Here is a 19,890-nt window from a genome sequence, read left to right as displayed (position 1 = left end):
CTTTACAGTTGCATTAGTATTTTTAAAAGCTCGGTGAAGAAAATGTAACAATGCACATTGTTTTCTTTAATTTGCTAATCTGTATTTTTGTAGGTAATTCTTCCACTGTTGAAAAGTGATTTGTATGAAGTTATGCAAGCGGTTGTCAATAAAAAGTTGTCTAGTTCCATGCCGGTTTGGTTTGAAGACAGTGCAGCCGTGACGGTGGTCATGGCTAGCGAAGGGTATCCAGGCACATATCCCAAGGGTTTGGAAATAACAGGTAAATATAGCAGGAGAAACTGCAGAAGTCTGATTCCTCTCCTGCCCCCTCTCCGTTCTCTCTTTTGCCAAATGAAGGTAAATCAGTGTAACTCGGGTTCATGGAAACTTCAGATCTTGTGCTCATGGTCAGCAAGAGATGACTGAATTTTCACACATAAAGTTTATTGGTAATGCACTCGTAGCATTTTCAAATCTCCGCACTATATTGTTAAGTTCTGTAGCATTTCTTTGATATGTGTTACAGTAAAGTAGTTCTGGGCTGATCGCTGATTCTTCCATAGTGTTGATGCTGATATGTTTTGTAGTCTCTATGTCAGTCAAGTATAAAATCCAGCTTTAATTAAATGTATGCAGATGTGTCAGCAAAATACCTCTTTCTGAGTCTCTAAGCATAAAAGTAGCAGACTTGTCTCTCCTCAAAATGTAGTTTATACAAATTTATTCCTATTTCTCAGCACGATCACACTGAATTCAATTGTGGTTTCTAGACACAGTCAATAAGTGCTGAATATCTGTTCATGTGGAATTTAATAGAGAATGTTCTAATCGACTGATTTCTCTGCATTTGTTTTATTGAACAACATTTGCAGGACTTTCTAAGGCTAAGCAACTAGGATTGGAAGTGTTCCATGCAGGCACGTCCCTAAAGGATGGCAAAGTGGTGACCAGTGGTGGAAGAGTCCTTACAGTAACTGCCATTAAAGAGGATCTAATGACAGCACTGCAAGAAGCCAACAAGGGAATAGCAGCCATACACTTCCAGGGTGCCATTTATAGAAAGGACATTGGTTATCGCGCTATAGCTTTCCTGAGACAATCCAGGTAGATATTTGAAATACTTGAGATAACTGGTGTAAAAGAGACTTAAAGACATCGCTAGTTTACATTAATAAACTGATGTTGATACTATGCATAGCTCTAGACAAGTTTTAACTAGCGTCCTTATGAGCAATGTAAGCAAGACCAGCCAAGCAAGGAACAGGCTTTTTGGTGGCTCTCTCATCCATGTTCTTACTCACCCAAGTCTGAGTTAAACTGCAGTGAACAGCACAGAGGAGTAACTTGTGGTGTTACTGTCTTTGTTATGTCTGTTTTAGGGAAGGTGACCTTCTGGTCTAAGGGCCTAAGGGCTCTAAACCATAGCTTTTGCTCCAGATTTGTGTTGTCCCTAAGTCTAATATTAATATAATGAAATATACGTATGAGCAAAGTTTGAGCTATTTTATGGGTTTGTTTTAGAGTCTTTAAAAACAGTTAAAATGGTCTTGAAACACCTACCTTGTTGGGAAATGCATTTTAATGGAATAGCTGGCTAAAAACATGGGTAGAATTTATCCCTCCTTTTTGTTATTATTCCTTTTATTTTCACAATATTAGGTTTAACAATCTTGAGATGGTGTGGGTGCAGGGTTTTCTTAAAGCAGTGTGTCCTATGGTCTGTCTAATGTTATTGAGAGCTTCTTGCAGGTTTTTAGACTAATTTTTACCTAATATGAAGCGTATCTGCCTGCCTAGTCTCCAATTAGCTCAAAACATAACTTTTGATAGTAGGTTATTTTGTAGTCTATGAAGCATATTAGCAAGAGTTTCATTTTTGCTGACAGTGTATACCAATTAGTATGTTGTAATATTATGGTCAATAAACTTACTAAATGAACAAGGGTGTTCGTATCTAGTCTTCTTTCTCTCTCAACTACTGTCCATCTTTTGAGAAATTTACGTGAAAACGTGTAATTGGTATTTGTGTTGTAGTAGAAAAAAAAAAAGTCATTGTGTGAGGCAAGAGAAGAAGGTATTTAATGAACAGTTCCCTTTAATCACTGCGCTCATGGGCCATGGCCAGCAAGTTTCTTGACTGGAGTGCCTGTATGCTGGGAGGATGCCCCCCAGCTTGTGAAGGAGACTCCTGGGAACTGTTTACAATCAGTGCCTGTTTCACTGTCCTTGAGTCTGCACCGACTTTTGCTCAGACACCCTAAAATTTGAAGAACGGGCAGTCAGGCACGCTTCGCTTTGGACTCTGTGTTGCACACAGTTAAGGAAGGGTGATGGTTGGCTCAGTGAAGGTGGGGACGCACCTCCTCTTGGCGGATTTGCGGGATTAAGTCCTGTGCGTTTCACTTTGTGAAAATATCCAGAATAGTTATTTAATAACAAAATATTTTAGAATAATACTCTCCTTTTAAAGAGTCAAAGTAGATGCCATGCTTTTAAAAATAAAGTGAAAACATGTTGAATATTCCTCATGTTCAGACTGAAAGGGCTTGACTGGTCTCATGTTATTGCAGGCTAATACTTCCTTGACTCTTATTCGCAGGCTGAACAGCTGCTGCTTATAATTATTTTCCTCTTGCAAATTTTTGGGCAGTGATATAATGTGAGTGCAGATACCTTTGTATTTTCCTGGTACCGCAGCTCTTTGGCCAGTTGCTTTGTTGTACATGTCCTTCTTAATCAATAGTGTGTTTCACCATTGGAATTCAAACTTAATGCTGAATCACATCACTAAGAGAACTAAAATAGGTATGAACCTACAATAGAGATGCACCAGGTAGCGTGGTTCATGCCACTGACAGTGTAGAAATAATAATTGCTTAACTGGAGTGAGACATGTTTGGCACACCTAGTAATTAAAAGTCATTAAACTCACTATCTCCAAAACCAAAAGGTGCCTCTCTAACTATATGATACTTAATGTCTCCAGTCAGTTGTATGGACAGACAAGTTACATGTATCACTTTGTAGTAAGGGTATTTTCTGTATGGTATGGCTATATGTAAAAGGAAAACCCAGAGCTTATGGACATTTCTTTCTAGATTGCTAAAATGGAGTTTAGGAACTTAGTTCTTTTTTAAGTAAAATTAAAAATATACACTTTAATAGAAAGTTCATTTAAGTAAAAAAGAAGGGCGGTTGGTTTTGTGGTATCATTCCAGGTGATGAGGAGAGGCAACCTGTAAGCTACAGTTGTAAAGCTCTCAAAATGTCAGGGACGGCTGTTGATTTATGCGATACTTCTGTTTTGAAAAGCTAACTTGAGCTTGATCCTGCAAGGTGCTGAGGTGGTCTGATTTAGCAGTGCATTTTTGTACAAGTTTTATTTTAAGCATAGGAACTACTGATGCCCGAGTATCCAGACGGGGCATTCAGACCTTGCAAAATCAGATTCATCATTCCACATATTTTACCTTGTTGTTGGATTTTCCTTTTTGGTTGTTTTTTTATCTTGGTATTTGGATAGCATATGATGCTGATGCTCTGATGCTGTCTTCAGGATATCTGGAACTATTTGAATATTGCTTACGGCAAACTCTCTGTAGTTCAGATCCATGAAGTTTTGTTTCATTGGTGTAATACTCCCTATCTTCAGGTATATGTGTGAGGTCAGGTTCCAAACAGCAAAAAGATTAACCTTTGAGTCTGTCTGAAATGAATACTGCAATACTTAGAAATCATTTTTTATAAGCAGAGTTACTGTAGAAGTGGGAAAATAGTTGTACTTGACAGGAGAATAGGATTCTGAACGGTTAATCCTCTTAGCAATGCAATGATGTCAAGAAGTAAATAGTATTTTAAAATATATTTGTGTATTTAGTAATCAATCGCCATAACAATTTTTAACAATCTTTCAGAGGCCTGACTTACAAAAACAGTGGGGTAGACATCGCAGCAGGGAACACTTTGGTTCAGAAAATTAAACCCCTAGCTGCAGCCACATCAAGGTCAGGTAAGACTTGTACCTTCTATTCCTGTTTCTGTCAGTTCATGGCAGTGAGGCTTATCATTTGATCTTGATACAAAAGCTCATATTTATGTGTCCTGTGTATTTCTAGATTACACAAGATATATCTATGGTAAGCAAATGCCTGTGATTTCTTAAAAATGTACTTCATTAAATTTACAGATTTTCTTCTCAAAATGACTCTAAACTGTATGTCCTGAATGTGTGTTAAGGATGTTACAGAATACAGTTCAGCACTCTGAAAGGTTAAATGTAAGCAAAAATCCTACCATTTAGTGCGTTTTGATTACGTGGATTATTATTTCTTGCACAGTGAACTATACAGTTTTTTTAGATAAATGTTTAGAAAGGTGTAAAAGATGTAGAATTCCTCAGAGATACTATCAGTTGCTTGAGATAGATATGGAAGACACATCTTTTGCTTGGTTAAAACAGAATCAATTAATCCTTTTTTGTTGTCATCTTAGGCACATCTTGCTCTTGCAAGTCCTTGTAATTCATTTGATAGATTTAAAATATCAGTCGTATATAGTAACCCTTTAACTTCAAATTAACTGAGAACCTTAAGACAATGGCAGATATATAGAGAAAACTAGAGAGAGAGACGCAGGCACGTGAGTACACCTCGTCACTTCTCAGCAGTCATAGTATTTCTGCTCAGGTTTGTTTCACTCTTAGGATTTAATCAATTTTAGTTCTAAGGTTACCATACTTACCTATCATAACTAATCTTAGGAACAAGGAGTCTTAATGTACTTTAAGTAGCAGTATTAACAAGGAGATAAGGAATAAGAGTTGGAAAATGCCTAGTTACAATCTTTTCCCAAAAAGCAGTAGGCTCTAATCTGTTACAGCAATCGCTTTTCTGTTTTTCAGAAAAATGCCACGTGCAAGGGGGAAATAGGTCAGTCACAGTAATTATTGAACATTTAATCACAAAGTTTTGGATTTTTAGCCTTAGGTAATAACAAAGAAATAAGACAAAGCAAATTTAAGAGGATTAAGAGCTCCTGTGCTTCTCTGAAGAGGCTCTAAATGTCAGATAAAAGTTTCCTGGTGACAAAGTCATGTGGACAGATACCAGAGAGAATTTCTGTTGGAGATCCTGGAGAAACCCATGAATGTAAAAGTTAACTATTTTATCCTGTTTTCTGACTGGCAGGCTGCAATGCGGAACTTGGAGGCTTTGCTGGCCTCTTTGATTTGAAAGCAGCTGGTTACAAAGATCCTATCTTGGTATCTGGAACTGATGGTGTTGGCACAAAACTCAAGGTAATGTGAAAATCCATGTCAAGGAAGGAAAATACCACAGAAGTGAAAATGCTTAATCACATCATTAATGTTTTAACAGAAAATATCAGTTGTCTTTTAAAAATACTTATTTGTATTTTGAAAAAGGGAATGAAAAATGAAATTCCCCTCCTTCAGGCAAAAGAACGAAATACATGTTTAACTTCTGGCACGTAAATAGCCATGCTTGAAACAATGCTGAAAATAACTCATTTTTAATATTAAGTAGATAATCAAGGAGTCCATTTCATTAAGTTAGAATCTCCACCCTCAAAAAGATTACTCATGGGGAAAAACATTTAATTACACGGTTGCTATTGTGTTTACGCAAGCTGCGATGAAACCCTTTCCAGTTCAGTCTCCTTCTGTAAAATGCCTTTTGTACTTGCCAATTAAGAAAGTAACAATTCCTAAAATGAAATGTTAGGAGAGGCTCACAGAGGTGGTAACAACTGAAGCGGCTCTTCAAAAAGCACCTAGGGAGCAACGTGATTTTGATCCCCTTCCCATTGCAGACTCTCCGCTTGCATTTCAGTTTCTGAAAGCTAACCGACGGGTTCTCTTGCTGTGTTTTGCAGATTGCACAAGTGTGTAAGAGACATGACACCATAGGTCAGGACCTGGTTGCCATGTGTGTCAATGATATCTTGGCTCAAGGAGCGGAGCCCCTCTTCTTCCTTGACTATTTTGCCTGTGGCAAACTTGACGTTGAAGTGGCTCAGGGAGTCATTGCAGGAATAGCTGAAGCTTGCAAAAAGGCAGGATGTGCTCTTTTGGGTATGAACACTCTTCTTTGAAGGATATGAAAAATCTTATGCAATATCTTTATAATTGGTTTTAATGTGTTTGTTTTCCTACTCTATTGAAGACTCTTAGAGCAGTGAAAAAAACAAAACCAAAGCGTCACATGTCTTTGCTTTCAGAGAACATAACCTCTACCCGCTGGAAGGAGACAGTACTCTACAAATGTTGCCATTAGTATAAATTTTCTTATTCGTACCTTTTCATTGAACTTTATAACTGTATCAGCTACCTAGAAAACTAACAATTCATGTACTTTAGTTCTTTGTATTTTTCAAGTAAACTTTAAAACATGCCAATTAGGGTTTTTTATTTTTATCCTTTATCCTAAAGGAAATCCTCAAGTTTTCCTCTACATACAAGATTTATACATGTTACTGTGCTTGCACATGTCCCTGTGTGCATACATATTATCCTTGGAACCTCATGGCTGATTGTGACCAAATTTGACAGGAAAGGTAGAGACCTCACAGTCATCGTGTTCCCACAAGCTTCAGAAAACTAGAAAGCCAGAGAATGTCCTTATCAATGCAACAAAAGCTGCAGCTGGAGCTCAGTATTTAAGACACAAAAGTTAACCACAGGACAGAAACATAAAACAAACCAGGTTTCATTAGTTAGAAAATTAACAGCAAAATTACTTGTCTACTGAAGACTTTCTGAAGATTTATTTCACCAAGATCAGCGTATTCCAAGATGTTAAGAGTCAAATTTAAACACTTTCCTTTTCAGTCCTATAATACAAGTACATAATACATTTTACTAACAGATTATGAGTATTCTGGTTTACAGTAATCTAGTTGTCCGTAAAAATAACACAATATTTCACTTCTTGAATCTTAAAAAATACAGATTTAAAGCTGTTCAACTCAATAAAAATATTTCTAGATCACTGAAAAATGCATTCTTTTGTATAAGTCTTTAGTTTATGAAAGGAGTACAACACAGGGTTAAATTTTAAAGCAATGAAACCCAGGAAGTTCAGTTTTCTCACATAGTTTTTATTTTTCCTTCTTTTTTTATAAAAAACAGAAATGGAGAATTACTATGATTTTTAAAAAAAGACCTTTAATTTGAGACTAAAAATGTCAGTTCTCGTGTCTTGCTTTAGGTACCACTTTATAACTGGTTATACTGTAGCTCTTTCCTTTTTTCCAATTCTTTAAGAAAGTGAGTAACCAAAGCCTTTTCTAAGTGGGAGTGCGTCACGTTGAGGTAATTTAGAAGCTTTGAACAAGAGGCTATTTATGTTCTGGTTTATTTTTTTCTGCATGACCTGTTAGTCAGCATTACATTTGTCTTCAGGTGTTCTCTCAGTTTATCAAATATAATCCAACCATTCATACTTCAACATAAGCACATGTTATGTGCAATCTTGCTATGAAATTGCTTACTGCAATTTCAAGATTTTATTTCCAGTTGGAAGACTTTAAAATGGGCTTTGGATGTTGTAAATTAATTACCAGAGAATAATTTCTCACAATTGTAAATGGGTTAGTGAATATTTTTTTCTGGTAACATAAAAATAAGTCCAAACTCATAAATAAAACAACCATAATTTCTTCCCCAAATTTCTGGCACTCTCAGAAAAGAAGGGACAGATATGATGCAGTAACTCTGAACCTGAGGAGGAAATGCTTTTCTGTAGCCTGGATCATTGAAATAAATTTCAGTTTGGGCTCCAGCTTCGTGCATTCATTTCACTGTGCATTCACACAGCACGCATATCTGTCTTTGTATAGTATCATCTCATAAAAGTCTCATTTGAAGCACGTTCCTAAATTCCTACCTTGCATTTCTGCAATAGCTGAATGTTCAGCTCAACCACCTAAAGCTCATCGCACTTGATAGCAAGGTACTGAAGGACTTACCTACATGCTTGGTTTTGCCCAAACATTATTAAATACAGATTTAAACCAATGTATCTAAGCAAATGAACTTTGATTTTATAGTTGCTTATAGCAATGTAATGTAGAAACCTGGAAAAGCTTCCTGAGAATCTAGTGTTGAGCACTGAGCACAAGAGCAGCTTCCGGCATCACTCAGGTAAATTTGGAGCCCCTTCAGGGACACTTCCTGGAAAGAGAATAATTTTGTATTGAATGAAACCTGCTAAGTGCAAAAGAAAAACAAGATAGTACTGGTCAGCATGTTGGGCAGAGGTCATAATATAATCATAGAATCACAGAATGGTTTGGGTTGGAAGGGACCTCAAAGATCATCCAGTTCCAACCCCCCTGCTATGGGCAGGGACACCCTTCACTAGACCACGTTGCCCAAAGCCCCATCCAACCTGGCCTTGAACACTTCCAGGGATGGGACATCCACAGCTTCTCTGGGCAACCTGTTCCAGTGCCTCACCACCCTCACAGTGAAGAATTTCTTCCTAATATCTAATCTACATCAACCCTCCTTCAGCTTAAATCCATTACCCCTTGTCCTGTCACTACACAGGACAAAACAGGAGGATGTTCTGATAATCAGGATATAAGATGGTAGCCTAGACAACAGTTCATCTGCATGGATGGGTAGGAAAGGTCCTTTTTTAGAGGTGTTCTCCCAAAAGAGACTATAAACCTTAGATGTTCAGAGTTGGGGTGATAATGATGGCCAGGTTGTGGGCAGGAGTGGCAGGCAAGATAGCGCTACATACAAAATCTTCATGAAGGCAAGTGAGACTAATAGTTATGTCGTTCCTTTGATGAATTTCTTGTATGTCTTGTATCTGGTAGATTTTTCATGGAGGATATGAAACTTGGCAGGAGTTTGGAAATATGAAGTACTAAATGTATGCTTTGATTTTAAAATGTGAATGCACAGCAGTTTGATACTGGTTGTCAGAGTGAGGGAGGAAATGTTCTCTCCTAGCTTTTTATTGCTTGTTCAATTGAAGGGCCTGTGACAAACGTATTTTTAATTTTTTTTCATGTTAGTATAGCTAATTAAAAAACCTAGTCTTTTAATGTCTTATGAGCTTAAAACTTTGAAAAATTGCATGCCTACAGGTCCCAATGGTTTTCCAACATCCCCCTTTCTCTTTTTTTGGCTCCCACAGGAGGAGAAACTGCTGAAATGCCAGGCATGTATCCACCCGGAGAGTATGACCTGGCTGGCTTTGCTGTCGGTGCAGTGGAGCGAGGGCAGATGCTGCCCCAGCTGGAGAGAATTGCTGATGGAGATGTGGTTATTGGAGTAGCTTCTTCTGGGGTTCACAGCAATGGGTACAGCCTTGTAAGGAAGATTGTGGAAAAGTCATCATTCGATTTCTCTTCTCCAGTTGGTGTCTCCGGTGACCAGACATTAGGTACCACTTACAAAGCAGTTTCTTGCATTATAACTTGAACTGCTGAACAGGCAACTGTCACACAATTGTTTTGTCTGTGCCTTTGCTTTTGTAACTTCTCTAAGGCACTAAAAAAATTACTCCATTCTTGAACGTGTTTTTGTCTTCTTTTTTCCTGTGAATCACATATGCAGGAAAAAAATTTAGGGAGGGAGATAAATAACTAATTGTATGCTAAAAAGGGTAGAACGTTGTGTTTTTCTCTGTAGTACAATGCGATTAGTATCCAGCAAGTTAATATTTTGAGATTAACGTTTCTGTGCCGTAACTGGTTTTCTTTCATCCTTTTTCATCTACAGGAGATCTCTTGTTAACCCCAACCAAGATCTACAGTAAGACTCTGTTGCCTGTCCTTCGCTCAGGCCACGTGAAAGCCTATGCCCACATCACAGGAGGGGGCTTGCTGGAAAACATCCCCAGAGTTCTCCCAGAGTCCTTTGGTGTCATTTTAGGTGAGATAAAAAGAAAAGCTGTAGAAGTAGCTGCATGTTAATATGGATTGGGGGAGGCTGTGTACATGGGGCCATGTTAACTGACTCGCACTGTAAGAGCTAGACTTGCCTGTCTAGAAATAAGTTCGCCTTTTTCTTCATTGTTGCTGAATTTCTCCTTGGGCCTGAAATAGAACCAGTCACAATGCTTTGTAGTCTTAAGACTGCTGCTCGTTGAGTTCACTTCCCCCAAGGGTGTTTTGGATTGGATTTTTTTAGGAAACTCTATCTGTAGTTGCAAAAATAAAACAACTTTAAAAGCAACCCAAAGTGAGCTGTCACCATTTGCAATAACCTACAAAATTATTGCTAATTAAATGACACTCATAAAGTCTTTGATTAGCATTCAGGTATGATTACTAGCTCAAGCACATCTCATGCTATTTGACATACCTTAATGCATCCTCACCACAATCTTGTCAGGTATGCTAGAGGTAGTATTTCACTTATGGAGAAAGCATAGTATGGAAAGGTAAATGACTTGCCAAAGGTTATGCAGTGTTCATTGGGTTGTAGAGTAAAATAAGGGAACTAATATTGAGTTTTGCACTCCAGAACTGCATGTAAATAAGTCTTCCACATGTCACTTAAACAGTGGTCCAACAGTGGACACCAGTATATATAAGTGGGGTTAATACCATTTTAAATATAACATGACGAGGGAGTTCCTTTACAGTGACTTTTCCGTCAGCATTTCTCACACTGCTGTAAATCATCCTTGCCTTGTTGGAATTGGGGGCAGCGTGAGACTTTTGTGACAGTTTTTAAGGCTATCATTCTGGTACAATAGTTTGTCTAGAAGCAGAGTTATCACCTTCAAGAAGAGCATTTTCCAAAGACTGCCTCAGAACCTGTTTTGAATTCCTGATTAATGGATTGCAGTGGAGCAGTATGATGAATTTCCTCCCAGAGTAACACTTCTTTCTACTCCCAAGCCTTGTTCCATAAGGAGGGAAAAAGCATCTATTTCCATGCACGGAAGCTGAGTTTACTCAAGCTAATGCTGCTATGGGACTTTGTGCTTTCCATCCAGACCTTGCCTCTTAATGCTCTAATAACTTTAGTATTTGTTCGTTGGTAGTGATTTCCACTCTTCATTTGTATTTTCAATTCTTTTCAGATGCTCTTACCTGGAAGATTCCTGAAATCTTTTGCTGGCTCCATAAAGAAGGGAATCTCTCTGAGGAGGAAATGACTCGGACATTTAATTGTGGGATCGGTGCAGTCTTGGTAGTTCAGAAGGAGCTGGCTCAGCAGGTCCTCAAGGACATACAGAGACACGAGGCTGCCTGGCTGATTGGGAAAGTTGTCTCCCTGCAAAAAGGTTATTAGATTTTTATTTTCCTTTAAAAGAAAAAAAAAAACAGATCTAAATTCCTTAGCTGGTGAGTCTCCATGGAGGTTAGCTGAAAATCTCTTAAATGGCACCTCCATCGCTTTTTTGCACAGAGTATTAAAATGACAATCCTCACAACTTCAATCTTAGTTCATAGACCATGTGCTTAGCAATGTCAGATGTCACCAGAACTATAAATAAATAATGAGAAGTAAAGCAGCACCACTAGTCTCTTTTCATGTGTACTTTTCTCCTTTCTCTGTCTCTCCCTTTATTTACATGTTGTTGGTTTTGTGTTTGGTTTTTTTTCTTGTACGTGTTCAGGTTCTGCCCCTGTTAAAGTCCATAATATGCTTCGAGCCTTGCAAGCAAATAGGTCACTGTCTGTGCACAGCCATATCCAAGGCAAAATCCAGACAAACAAAGTGAAGGTTGCTGTCCTTATCTCTGGAACAGGTGAGAGCTTATATTCTTCACTACAGTATAAAACAGACTATTGAAAAAGAAACTTAAGCTCAGATTCAAAATCTCTTGAAGTCCTTGCAATTCTCCATGGAAGCTCTGACAGGCTTCTAACGGGCTTTCAGTAACAGGCAGAATAGATTTTGCCCTTGGATTAATTTCAGTCACAAACAGAATGATCTGTAACCTCTGCTGCAAACTGACTATGAATTGCATCTGTGTTCATTTTACCTACGAATTTCTGCATGCCTTTAGGTTCAAGCAACCGCTGCATTGCACTACAGGGACAGCAGCATTATTTCACAACCAGATCAGAATTTCTTCTTGCCATAGAGGCGCTCCCAGGGTTTCTGCTATTCTCACTTGCTGAGAAGTAGATTGTCATTCCAATTCCAAAAATTACAGTTGACAAATTTAATTGCTGGTAAAAACCCTGTAGCCTCCAGCTGTCAAATTCAGTTCCCAGTAAAAATAAATGAAAAAAAGATTACCATTAACATCAGTGTTTTTTGGATTGGGTCTAACCCATATTGCTGCTTATTTAAAACCTCTTCTAGCTGTTAAATATATTTATTCTCCAGGAATGACTCGATACTCATTAATTATTTTTTCACTCACAGGCACAAACCTGGAAGCCCTCATAAATAGCACAAAGAAGCCCACCAGTTTTGCACAAATAGTTCTTGTTGTTTCTAACAAAGCTGGTGTGGAGGGGCTAAAGAAAGCTGAAAGAGCTGGTATTCCTACAAGGGTAGGTATTTCTCTTTTTTTTTTTAAATTAGTTATCATTAGCTCTGACTGCAGCAGGAAGGTACTGTGAGATAATTAGTTTTACTGGCGTAAGAGATGGTTGGACAGGAAGCTTTTAGCTTTTATTTTTTCATCTGTCATGAACTTGTGCCCTTGGGCAAACTACCTAACATGGGAAGCAAAATGCTTCCTTTTCTCCTTCTCAGAGATGTTGCTAGCAATCCTGATGGTTTGGGGAACAGTCATTGTATTAAGCCAGTGCAAAACTTTTACAGTTGAAACTTTGCCATTTATTTAACTGCAGTGCATTTGCTCTAAAGTAACAAGCTATTTTATCTGAAATTAATTTTAAAATTACACGCTAAACAGATGCAGTAGTTCATTTGAATGAAATAGAGAGGTCAAACTCAGTGGGACCGTCCATGGATGATGGTCTTAGCGGTTGAGATGAAGAATGAGTGGTGAAACAGAAACACTGAGGAGTACGTGCCTTGTCAGTCATTACCTGGTAGTTCGTGGCAGAGTTCAGCCCAGTGTTGAGCTGGGCTCTATTTCTAGTGCCCTCTGCCACCTTTTCAGCTAACCACTTCTGTTTTTTCAAAACTACTTTGTGATACTTAAAATGTGCCACCATGGTAAATCTGGTAAATTTAAAAGGCTGTGGATGTTTTAAGTTACGTAGTGCTGCCTTCTTCCTCTTTAAATTAGGGGATGTATCCTGGATAGAAAATACTTAACTCAGTTGTATTGGCCATTTACAGTAGGGGCTGTTTTATCACCTTGTGATTAGCCTTTCCTTCAAGGTTTTGCGATACAATTTTCAGAAAAGCTCAACCACTTAAAACTATCAGCAGCCTTAAATTGAGTGAAATCATTCGAAGACATTAGATTATCTTAACAACCTACATTTGTAGGTTGTTAAATTGTGTCCAAATGCTGGGACCTACAGCTGTGGGCCTAATAAAATAAACCCCTCATCTACTGTGCTGATTGCTCTGTGCAAATAGGAGTAAAGACTGCGTGTTTGTCTGTTAGCCGCATGCCTTTATGAACTGCTCTTCTTGCTGCGTACGTGCTCCCAACTTGAGTCGCACGTGGAGATTTACTTGGGTTTTGTTTATTACTACAGGGTACCACTTCATTGTGCTCTTGAGGTGCTTAGGTTAAATTAACACCATGTTCGTATTTCTTCGTCTTTTGGATTATCACAGGTTATTGACCATAAATTGTATGAAAGTCGCACTGAATTTGACAGTGCAGTTGACAAAGTCCTTGAAGAATTTTCAGTTGAACTGATCTGTCTGGCTGGATTTATGCGAATACTGTCAGGCCCTTTTGTCAAAAAATGGGAAGGTAAGCACAGCATAGTAGCGTATGCATTTTTAAAAAAAGTAATTTTATAGCTTATCGTCAGGAAAAATGGGAAAAATATAGAGACGGGACCATATTAATGCTGGGTTCATAGAAAACTAGATTCTTCTTATCTTGTAAGGAAAAGGATGAGAAAGAGGCAAGTTTTTTCCCCTTCCCTTTATCATTTCCACAGAGGTTTGAGGAAGCTAAGGGCAAATAAGGCGATGAAAACTTTAGACCTCCATAAACATGAAGTGAAGGGGAAATTGTTGCCTAAGCAGTAGGTGTTGGCTGGGGAGATGTGAGCATCCAGCCACCGAGAATTCTTTCCCCTAACAGATGAGCTGCCTTGGCTGCCTGTAAAACTGCAAAACTGGGCATCAACATGCAGTTCCTGTTAATGAGACCCAGGAGCTGTCTGAATCCAAGGGAGGGATGTTTCACAGGCAGATTCAGCTCTTGTTTGTCCAAAGTGTTCACATTGTCTTCATTCTGGTCATCTTTTACAATTTTTCCAGGTCTTTGTTAGAGGCTAGTAACACCTCTGCCTGCTTCAGTGGCTGCTCTCCCTCCCCCAGCTGTTACATTCCTTTTCTTATCTCTTTCTGTTTCTTTTAGGGAGTCCTGAATCATGGGGAGGCAGCTGCTCTTCTCACTGCTCTGCTTTGGCTTCAGTCATGGTTACTTAAATTAGTTCTTGCTCATACCAGTTACAAGCTGGTCAGCCTATACATTGCAGCTCTCCAGGTGGCCTTTGTTGTTCACCTGGTGACTTTTGTGTTACCCTGGGTGTGTCTGTGACACAGACCTTTTACACCTGAGCTACTTTTCAAACCTCTCTTTAAAATCAGTGGGGCGAAACAGGCATTCCTAGGAGGCAATTCATTTTATGCTGAAGCTGTCAGCTAAAGTAAATCAGATGAATTGGTTTTGTTTCTCTCCATTTGTTACGGAGTCCAGAAGATGAAGATGTAAATGTCTGTGCTGTAGACAGCTGTAGTTAGGAATCCCTCACTACAAGAGATGTGCTTTGAGTATAGTATCTGTGTAGAGGATGGCAAAGAACTTTCTCTAGTGCAGAGATCTGGTGCAAATAAAGGATGAGTTTAGCTCCCTCTGATTTAGGGACCAAGCACTTCCAGCGCTGATGATCGCACTGTACAGTGCAGGATTTGCGTTACATGTATGACTGGCCTGAGAGCAAAAGAAAAGACTTTCTTTGCTACAGGATGGTTAACTCATTTTTTTAAAATGTCCAGTACTGAATTGAGCTTGAAAACAGATACCTACCTGAGCTCTGACCAAGAGTATGCTTCAGTTAGGTCTTAGATGTGAGCTCAAACATTCAGTTCAGCTCAGGGATCTGTGCCAGCTGACAGGAGCCTGCTGTTAAACTCTGACCTGGCCATGCCTAGGAACTGACTACTCTGAATTATCCATGAGTAATCAATTCTTCTTGCTGCTCTCTTAAAAGGTGTTACTTTATCTCGCAGTCCCAAGAACATAGAGTGTGACGTTAGTTGTGAAACTCTTTCTTGCTTAACGGCCCTGAAGTGTTAATTTTGAATGTTAAGATAAAGGACAGATTAAAAAACAAAACAAAACCAAGTAAACAGAAACCCACGTTCCTTTAGAGCAGTTTCTGACAGCACTGTAACGAGGAACTGGGGAAACTCAGACAGAAGTGCAGAGTGTTGTTTTGGGCTCACTGTCCCCAATGCTTTTTCACTCAAGCAGCAGGCAAGGAGTATTTTTGAGATAGAAACCACATCTGAGATATTGTTGAAGATTATTTGATACATTTGCCTCTTTAAGTTGCACAGGTCAGTATCTGCATGAGTTATTGCCGTGAGAGTGGAAGTTTCGCATCGTGCTGCCAGAAATGGCCTTCACTTTGCATTACAAAACCATAAGCCTGTATTTCAGTATGCTGCTGCCTCCGCCAGCATATGCCAGCTCAGTCTCGCTGCTTGGCATTTAGGTGGTGTTCAATGAATCCTGATGACATACAGGCCTCCTAAACAGGAGGCATGCAGAGATGATGTGGGCGTAGCGTGCTGTGGTATAAATAGTACCAATGGCCACTTTGGGTTTTTTTTATCCTGTACTGAATCTGAGAGAAGATCTAGGGCTGTCAAGCACCTTTTGACCTCACTCTGGTCCAGAACGGGCAGGAGGAGTTGTCACAGACATATTAGGAGCAGACAGGGGAAGCCTGCCAGAAGAAAGAAGGTTTTCTCATGGTTTAACCATCGCATTGCTGTAGTGGTGAAACTCTGAGGTCACAGGCAGCCACTGTCCCTTACTTTACAGCTAGGTAGGAAGTCAGGCGTACGCTTTCTCTTTGAAGGGAAATGGAAGGAACAGGCTTCCCAGGGTTACAACCACGGTGGCACCTGGTTGAGCATTAGAGGTTGCATTATCAATTTCAGGATCCCCCAGCCAACTTTCCGTGTGGAAAAGTAGTACTGGTAGACAGGTGCTTCTCAGAAGGGCAGAGAGAAGGGCTCCTGTATGAGCAGCTGTTGTCTTTTATTAAGCCAAAACAGGTGTGGAGGAAGAGTCCAGGCTAAAGAATTTTTGCCTTGTCACGAGGGGGACTGTTACATCATTTGAAACTGCACCAAGTTTCTTCTGGGTGCTGAGTTTGTAAGAAAGAGTGATCAAAGAAGAGAAAGACAAGATGCTGAGGGAAAGGACAGCTACATCAAAAAATTAATCAGTATTCGTCACCAGAGAAATATGCTGTAGCCATGCAATTAATAGTAACTGATTGCTGTCTTTGATTTTTCTGAAATAGTGAGGCATTCTGAAATGCTTTGGGCTCGTTATCTGTCAGTATCCTCAAAAAACAAGCATATGCAAAAGCTGTGAAAGATCTTTTTTACAAACGTATTTTGTTCCTCTGTTGACTGTGGTACTTCGAACGCTCTGGTAAGGCTGAATGCTAAAAGACAATGACCTCATTTACAATTTTCCAGGAAAAATACTGAACATCCATCCGTCTCTACTGCCTTCCTTTAAGGGAGCAAATGCCCACAAATTGGTGTTACAAGCTGGAGTCCGAGTCACAGGCTGCACTGTACACTTTGTAGCTGTAAGTACGTCCTTCTCCCTCCCTCCCTCCCTCCCTCCCTTTCACTCTAGCGTTCATTCGCCTGAAGATTTTCACCTCAGAGCTTGCTTGGAACACCCTTATAGCATCGTGTTTGATTACCTTTTCTCTTTTGTTCATTCATAACATTATTAGACAATATAGTGCTTTGGTTTGCTCTCCCTGGAGAAGGAACTGGAAATGAATAGGCTATGCAGGACTTTAAGCTTTACCTAAGTTAACTTCTTCCCTAAACATTCCAGCACTGCTTTCCTCCAGTTGGAGTGGGGGTACTAGTTCATATAAGGCCTTGGCTAACCTAAAATCTTTATTACTACACAGCACCAACTTCTTAGATTTTATCATACAACCTTCTTATTTTTTGCTTTCAAGAAACAAAAAAAAAGCAACCCTGGAAACGGCACGAGAAGCTTAGATTTGTTAATAAGTAATCCAATGTTTGTGGGAACGGAGGAGAAACTTGGCAATTTATGTAAGTCAAAAAATAAGAAAGCAAAAGCCAGAGATCTATCAACTTGGAAGATGCACATTTTTTAGCAGTTCAGGGGGCATTTTTTCTATCTTGTTCAGTTCTCAGGGTTGACAGTAACTAGCCTTCCCTCCTCTACTGCATTCTTCAGATTATCCCTCCCCTTTGCCACTCCTGAAATCTGTTCTCATGATTTTTGCTTTCTCTTGGAAAAAGAGACAACAACTATTTTTCCAGATAGAAGGAAAGATTGCATTCCTTTCTCCGTGAGATGACTTAGGGTTTCTTCTCTGTGTGGCAACGTACTGAGAAACAATAACTAAACAGCAGGGATCTGCCTCATTAATGTGCAAAAAAAAGATCTGCTGGGTCCTCTAGTCCCGCTCTGTGCCAAGGCTTGGCTAATTCACTCTTCTGAATTGAAATGTCAGTATTTTGTCCAATTTAGCCTGTCGTGTCCCCAGTTAACACAGCTTTTGTTGTTTCCTGTAGCAGAAATGTTACTCACTGGTGTTCTGCCTACCTTCTCTTTTTCTTTGAACCCTACGCTTCTGTTAGTTCCTCACGGGCCAGCGTGAGTGCCAGCATCTTTTCTGCATTCCCCACATTAGCCCAAAATTCACGTTTCCTGCAATAGCGTAATGATGAATAGATCCCCGCGGCAGCTGGATTACATTCATTGTCGTACAGCTGGTTCCCCTGCCCCGCTTCAACCCTACAGATTTTCTGGCTATTGCTTTTACAGGAGGAAGTTGACGCTGGAGCAATCATTTTCCAAGAGGCAGTTCCAGTTAAGATTGGTGACACGGTGGAGACCCTGTCGGAAAGGGTGAAGGAGGCCGAGCACCGAGCCTTCCCAGCTGCCCTGCAGCTTGTCGCCAGCGGGGCCGTACAGGTGGGGGAAGCCGGCAGGATCTGCTGGAAGTAGGAGCAGCGTGTCCGCAAACGTCCTCAGGTGGGACAGCTGGGCTGCCTTAAGGGATTGAAACAGAGGTCACAGCCTAATAACATGCACACTGTATTCTCTTCACAAAATGTTTTCAACAAAATGTTTTTACCACGCCACGTTCTCACTCAAATTGTTAAAGATTTGAAGTAAAATCCAGAGAAAGCCACAAATGGGACTATTAAGGCAGGGGGCTGTTCTCAGTAGTTTCAGCAATGGCTCCATTACATGCTTCCTAATTATAATCACTTCTTTGGCCAACATTCTAAACAAACAAAAATATTCAGTTGGTTACAGGGAGATCTGAGCATCTCTGAGACTGACTTAGGAACGTCAGTATCATTCTCCAACAGACCGTACAGGCTGTAACGGGATTCTCGTCATGTCCTGTGAAGTATTTGTGAGGAAAAGTAATGGAACTGCTACAAGGGAAGAGACAGGTAAAGGCAAAAAACTTTATTCATAAAAATCTCTAGCCAAAACAAGAAAAACTGGCCTGCCAAAACACTAACTATTCCTGCAGATAATGAAATAGATTTTTTTTCCATATAATTTCTGTTCTAATGGTGGAAGATCTTGTCTAGCCCAGATTCTGGACATGTCCCGTAATTTCAAATATTGGACCTGCTGTCCTGCTGAATGTCTGCTGACCATTTGCCTTTGAGTATCCTCATGTGAATCCACATATGAATTCCCCTCAGAGGTTTGTTCAGAGCCAAAAGAGTTGGGGTTTGGTTTGGGTTTTTTGGTTTGGTTTTTTTTGAATGAGCAGAAAGGGAGTTAGGACTAGATAAAAAACAATGTGTTCTTGGCTTCCGAGACATTCTTCAGAAATTCTGCTGAAGTGCCTTTATTCTTGGAATAGTATTTTCACCTGCAATAATACTGATGGAAACCCAGTAAATGTTATCAGTCTGAAAACTAAGGGGTTTTGTACAGCTCAACTCTTGTGAAAAAGCACCTGCTTTTCTTTTAATGTTTTAATATAGTTGTGAAAACATTTTGATGTATTTACTAAAATAATTGATATTCCCCCATACAAGCCAGAAGCATCTGACTGAAGGTGATTATATTTTATGGATTTGAGATAAAGTCTAATAAAGGTAAAAAATTAAATATCAAAATCTTTCCTTGGAATTCCTTTACCTGGAGTACAAGCTGGAGGAGGAGTTTGTGAAACAGAATCTAACTTCATCTACAGTACAGCAACTGTAAATCAGTTGGTGAGGCTACAGACATGTGCAGTCCTGCATAAGTTAGTAATGATTCACGGAGTGTGGTGACGTTGCAGTTTCACTGGCCAGATGGTCTGTGATGAAGAAACTTCCTGACAAAATATTCCTGTCATCATTTGTCACCGAGGAGAAAGCTAACTCAAATACAGAGGAAAATGACATGGTCAAATTTAATTTGGTTGTAAAGGGCAAAGAATAAAAGCTACGTCTTCAGCCCGGTGTTTTTCTTTACAAACCTCCCCTCCCACAGCAGCGCAAATTGCCTGCCAAGGCTTGAAATCCAGCCTGCCTCA

At 39.6% G+C, this 19,890-nt stretch overlaps 1 protein-coding gene across 3 annotated transcripts in view; it reads left to right on the top strand.

The window, feature by feature from the left end:
• GART (phosphoribosylglycinamide formyltransferase, phosphoribosylglycinamide synthetase, phosphoribosylaminoimidazole synthetase) overlaps positions 1-19,486 on the top strand; it is a 39,917-nt gene extending 20,431 nt beyond the window's left edge. For all 3 annotated transcript variants that reach the window (XM_075770868.1, XM_075770886.1, XM_010299204.2), the window contains 13 exons: positions 94-262; positions 855-1,086; positions 3,897-3,991; positions 5,169-5,278; positions 5,875-6,073; positions 9,153-9,401; positions 9,740-9,892; positions 11,052-11,255; positions 11,592-11,723; positions 12,350-12,480; positions 13,691-13,832; positions 16,814-16,929; positions 18,162-19,486. In XM_075770868.1, the coding sequence (XP_075626983.1) occupies positions 94-262; positions 855-1,086; positions 3,897-3,991; positions 5,169-5,278; positions 5,875-6,073; positions 9,153-9,401; positions 9,740-9,892; positions 11,052-11,255; positions 11,592-11,723; positions 12,350-12,480; positions 13,691-13,832; positions 16,814-16,929; positions 18,162-18,344 (2,115 nt within the window). In that variant the 3' untranslated portion in view covers positions 18,345-19,486. The remainder of the gene's footprint in view (positions 1-93; positions 263-854; positions 1,087-3,896; positions 3,992-5,168; positions 5,279-5,874; positions 6,074-9,152; positions 9,402-9,739; positions 9,893-11,051; positions 11,256-11,591; positions 11,724-12,349; positions 12,481-13,690; positions 13,833-16,813; positions 16,930-18,161) is intronic.
• The last annotated feature ends 404 nt before the right edge of the window (positions 19,487-19,890 follow it).

This window comes from Balearica regulorum, chromosome 1 (assembly GCF_011004875.1).
Source record: "Balearica regulorum gibbericeps isolate bBalReg1 chromosome 1, bBalReg1.pri, whole genome shotgun sequence".
NCBI lineage: Eukaryota > Metazoa > Chordata > Aves > Gruiformes > Gruidae > Balearica > Balearica regulorum.
Note: the sequence above shows the minus strand (reverse complement) of the source record. Positions and strands in the feature narration are given on the sequence as shown.